Source organism: Manacus vitellinus, unplaced genomic scaffold, assembly GCF_001715985.3.
Source record: "Manacus vitellinus isolate BGI_N305 unplaced genomic scaffold, ASM171598v3 scaffold_32_pilon, whole genome shotgun sequence".
Classification (NCBI taxonomy): Eukaryota; Metazoa; Chordata; class Aves; order Passeriformes; family Pipridae; genus Manacus; species Manacus vitellinus.
Window position 1 is genome coordinate 8,609,426 of NW_021940460.1, and position 4,617 is coordinate 8,614,042.

General features: G+C 41.3%; 1 protein-coding gene across 3 annotated transcripts; it reads left to right on the top strand.

Annotated features, from left to right (window-relative positions):
* The first annotated feature begins 410 nt into the window (after positions 1–410).
* Positions 411–4,579, top strand: PRR11 (proline rich 11). Of its 3 annotated transcripts, none has more exons than XM_029961368.1 (10): positions 411–520; positions 1,156–1,277; positions 1,344–1,402; positions 2,052–2,174; positions 2,467–2,703; positions 2,842–2,940; positions 3,434–3,543; positions 3,650–3,709; positions 3,811–3,907; positions 4,173–4,579. In XM_029961368.1, exons 1-10 carry the CDS (start codon positions 411–413, stop codon positions 4,236–4,238), a joined length of 1,083 nt encoding a protein of 360 aa, XP_029817228.1. In that variant the 3' UTR covers positions 4,239–4,579. The 3 variants fall into 3 exon arrangements, with proteins under 3 accessions (XP_029817228.1, XP_029817229.1, XP_029817227.1); XM_029961369.1 differs by having other exon boundaries at positions 1,156–1,274; positions 1,341–1,402; XM_029961367.1 differs by having other exon boundaries at positions 1,156–1,402; positions 4,173–4,578.
* The last annotated feature ends 38 nt before the right edge of the window (positions 4,580–4,617 follow it).

A 4,617-nucleotide genomic window follows, 5' to 3' on the forward strand; every position in this document is an offset into this window, starting at 1 on the left:
GTTTGTTATAGCTATATTTATAATTTATTATAGCTATATGTTTCTATTTAACATAGCTATATATTTCTATTTACTATAGCTATATATTAATATATTTATTCTAATTATTTATAATAATTATATTTCTTTATAATATTTACTTCTTACATAAATAGGGGGAAAGAAGCCCATTATAAAATGGTGCTTTTTTTGTTCACTACTCGGGTACAAAGACATCCCTGTGGCTCGTGAGAACTTAAGGATATATTTTTTTTATCAGCATTATGTGATGCTTGCGGCAAGGCAGCTGTGAATAACCTCTGCCTGGATGTCTGGGGTGCTGCCCACGTTATTCTCTTGGGTGGCAGCTCTGCCCCAGTGTGTAATTTGGTCTCTGGACATTCATTTTAAATGTGACTTTTTTAACAGCAATGGCAAAGCGTAAGAGATGCAGGCAAAAAAGGAGAGCCCGAGGAAGATTTCACCTGAAACAAAAGAGAGATGCTGCAAAGCCCCGGGGCTCAGTTTGTCCTTCCCCAGGGTAAGAGGCTCAGCTTGACCTTTGGCTTTTCACCCAGTGCCTGGGTTTTGTTGTTTTGCTCCCAGTTCCTCATGGAACTGAGGGAATAGAATAGTGTTTGGAGCCTGTCTCCATCCTGGCAGGGGTGCTGTGGAATAACTTCATCTCGTGGATCATCTTGAGCACTTACAAGGGGAAACAGCCTCAGGTTGTGCCAGGGGAGTTTCAGGTTGGATATTAGGAAAAGCTTCACTGGTTTGGCACCGGAACAGGTTTCCCATGGAAGTGGTGGAGTCACCATCCCTGGAAGTGTTCAGCTGACAAGCAGACATGGCACTTTGTGATGTGGTTTGGTGTTACTCAGTTGAAGGTTGGACATGATGATCTTGGAGGTCTTTTCCAACCTCAGTGATTCCATGACTAACTTTAATAACCAGGAAAGGCAATTTGAATAAAAAGAGATTTCAAATATTATTGCCCACCCTCCCCTTTTATTGAAATGTATCTTGGCCTCTCCTGGTTTCTCTGGTCACATTTACTCTCTTGTTACCTGCCATTCCTGCTTGTAATTTCCAGATGATTGGTCACAGTTAACTTTATTAGAGGCTGAAATGATAAATATAATTCTGGCCTCACTCTGAAATGTTCTGTTGCAGGTCACCAGTTGATCTCCCTCTGAACCCAACACCTGTCCCAGGGGGCTCCCTCTGGCCATCAGCCTTGCCCAGCATAAAAGATGTGGTAAAACCCTTGGAATCAGCAGCAAAAAATGTGGTAAAACCCTTGGAATCAGCAGCAAAAAATGTGATAAAACCCTTGGAATCAGCAGCAAAAAATGTGATAAAACCCTTGGAATCAGCAGCATCGTTTCTGTACTGGTGGGGCCAGAACAAAATTGCACAGGTACAGTTTGTGTTTCTCCATTTTTAGCCATGTGTGAGGTGGTTCTTTGTGCTCAGACAGGGGATACATGGGGAGATTTGAGAGCTGAGCTGTACATTTAGTTACCTAAAGTGTATTTATTGAAACATTGAAACACTGTATTGAAACATTTAAAGTATGTTTAGTGTTTACTGTTGAAGGAATGAATAATGAGATGTGCCAAGACATGAAATCATAGAATCCTAGAATATCCTGTGTTGGAAGGGACTCACAAGAATCATCCAAGTCCAACTCCTTGGACAGTCCCAAGAATCCCACCATGTGCCCACTGCATATGTGCAATTGCAGGTTTTTTATTGGAATATCAGCAGGATTTAAAGTGACAAAGGCTGTGGTTTTTCTTTCATAGCATAGAAATGATTCTTTGAGCTTTTCAGGTCAAATGTGAATTTTACTTTAGAATTCCTAGATGAAGTTAAAGTTCTTTTAGAAAGTCACTCCTCGGGTTCCTGTCAGGGAAGTATTTGATGAAATTTTGTATCTTCCTGTTGTGCTTTTCCATGGACTGCAATAAGACCTTGCCATAGAACTCTCCATAGTAATCACAGGCATGTCTCTGGAAACAGAACCTGCTGGTGAAAACACTAATGTGCTTTCTTTTTATGCTCAGAGTTTTAAGGTGGTTAAAGACACCGTGTTTCCATCACAAATCTACTTAAGGGAACTTAATGCTTTGAGAGAGCAGCTGGAAAAGTTGGAAAGTGAATTTTCCAAGCTCCAAGAAACACTCCAGGTCAGTGGCAGCCCCGGTGGGGCAGGGTAACGTCTGTCTGTGTGGGTGTGTAAGGAACTGTGGTCAGTGCAGAAGCTCTGAAATCTGAAGGGTTCTCACAGGGCATTCCTGCATTCAGTGTTGCTGAACTGCAGTTTCCTCACAGCCAGAGGGAACTGGTGTGCTGATGAGCCTCCTGAAAGGCTCTTGTGCCTGTACAGATCAACTTCAGCCAGAACCTTTGTCCTCTAAAATTCCATCTCCTTTTGCCAGTGGATTTAATGTCCTCTTGTTGATTTATGTCGTTTTTCAGATGAACGGAACTGCAGCTTTGTCTCCAGAAAATCCTCTTTGCCAAAGGTGTCACAAACCAGTCCTGGGTGCTCCTGTACAGACACAGATGGACCTGCTGGCATCAGTGCCTGCTCCTCCTCCTCCTCCTCCTCCACCTCCTCCTCCCCCTCCTCCTCCACCACCACCACTGCCCCCACCAAAACTGCCTCCAGCACCTCTCCTCCTCAAACGGGGCACTGGCTCCAAAGCACTTCTGGTAAGGACTCAGAAGGCTCCTCTATTTTTTCCCTGGTGCCTGGGTTCTTTGGGCCTGGATCCATGGGCAATGTGTGTGTTTGTGAACAGTCAGTCACCTGGCAATCCTGATTCCCCTTCCAAACCCCTTTGTTTTCAGGCACCACCGGTGAAGAAGGACGGGCCGATGCAGATCACGCTCAAAGACCTCCTGAATGTCAAGCTGAAGAAGACAAACAGCAACCTGAGAATGGACAAGGTAGGCTGGAGGGGACAGGGATAACTAGGTGACAGTGCATTGAGGCAAACACCACCCTGGAAATGGTGCCTTTCCTGCAGTGCTTGTTTTAGCCCATCATAGAATTTTTTCAGTAAATTAGTTCTTCTCTTCCAAAGTTTTATGTAACCATTCTAATTCTGCACCTGGGCATTTGAAGGGAAGAAATGAAGAGACCAACCTCTGGCATGCAGGACAGTTCTGATTTTACATTATAAGGCCATGGAGCTTTCCTGTAGATTTAGGTCTGTTATCAATAGGTTTGGGGCTTTCTTTGCCCAGCCGAAATATTGTTTGCAAAAGTGTTTGGGGGGTTTTTGTTTTTAATAGATCTGTTTTTATCCAAGACATGTTCAAATCTTAGTAATTCAAAAAAAGCATAAAAGCCATAAACCACAAAAGTCTTTCAGAGTATAAGTATTGAATAGATTTGAAGTTAGTTTTATTTGTGGTAACATTTCTTTCCTTGCTTTAGGCAGAATCACCAGGGAAGCCACGCAGGGCATTAATTACAGTCTCAGATCTACAGAGTATTAGTTTGAGACCTAAATCCAAGCCATCAGCTCACGTCACAAATTCCTTAATGTAAGATCCTTTCTTCCTTTCTTTGATATTAGATTTTTTTCTGTTTAAAACAGTGATTAACATGGTTTACAGAGTGGAAAATATTTTATTTGTTTTGTTCTATTAGTACTCCCCCTAAAAATCAGATTGATCTTCGGAAACATCTGAAGAAAGTCAATATACAAAGGTAAGTTCCTTCCTGTTCTCTGGATTCTTTTTTTTTTTTTTTTTTAATCTAGAAAAAAATAGAGAACTAGTAATAATTCCCCTTGTGTCCAATCTTTCCAGAAGTCCTGGTGGCACTCCTCTAAATAATAAAGAAAACATTGAATGTGGCTCTGGGTTGACACCAATAATGACACAGGCACTGCGACGCAAATTCCAGGCAAGTCACTCTCTCTCTTTTGGAGCAATAAATTGGCTTTAAAATCCATAGAATTTCCTACTGATTTTTCCCTACAGTGCAGTCCCTACGACTTTGAAATTCATAGTTCCACTTTGCAGAAGAACAAAATCTGAGGGTTAATAATGTCTTTTATTTTAATGACCTGCTCTGGTTGTTTTATGGTGTCAGCTGAGAATTGCACTGTTTTATCTCAGTCACAACTAGTTCAGATATCCAAGTTCTGACCCTTCCCTTGTTTTGACAGATGGCTCATCCGAAGAGTCCCTCCCCTGCCCGGTTAAGTGCTGCAAACAGCTTTGATGAAAAGTAAAAAGGAAAGTAGGTTTATGGAACAATGTATTTGTCATTTGTTGTCGGGATTTGAATTGAATTTCCCTTTTGAATCCCATTTTTATCACGCTCAGGCACATGTATTTGTAAGTGCACACAAGAACAGGATATTATGAAACCCTGTTAAGCAGATTTTACTTTTTATATTTCATAATGTCTCGGTTTCTATAATGTCTCAATTTGGTTGCATCTTCATTCTTAATGGAAACAAAGCATGAAATTTCCCAAGTCCTTTGACCACTGGCTGCTGCTGAAGCAGGGACTATTATGCTCCCAACACTGGTGCTGCTTGTCATACAAATACCTATGTGTTTGATGAAATTCAGTATTTTTTATACATCTTTTATATATATATATAT

What these genes read in the sequence shown, in the direction of transcription:
- PRR11 (XM_029961367.1), top strand. Translation starts at nt 411, where the DNA reads ATGGCAAAGCGTAAGAGATGCAGGCAAAAAAGGAGAGCCCGAGGAAGA. An exon ending in AAGAAAGTCAATATACAAAG is followed by an intron (nt 3,710 to 3,810) that starts GTAAGTTCCTTC and finishes CAATCTTTCCAG; the next exon opens with AAGTCCTGGTGGCACTCCTC. An exon ending in CACTGCGACGCAAATTCCAG is followed by an intron (nt 3,908 to 4,172) that starts GCAAGTCACTCT and finishes TTGTTTTGACAG; the next exon opens with ATGGCTCATCCGAAGAGTCC.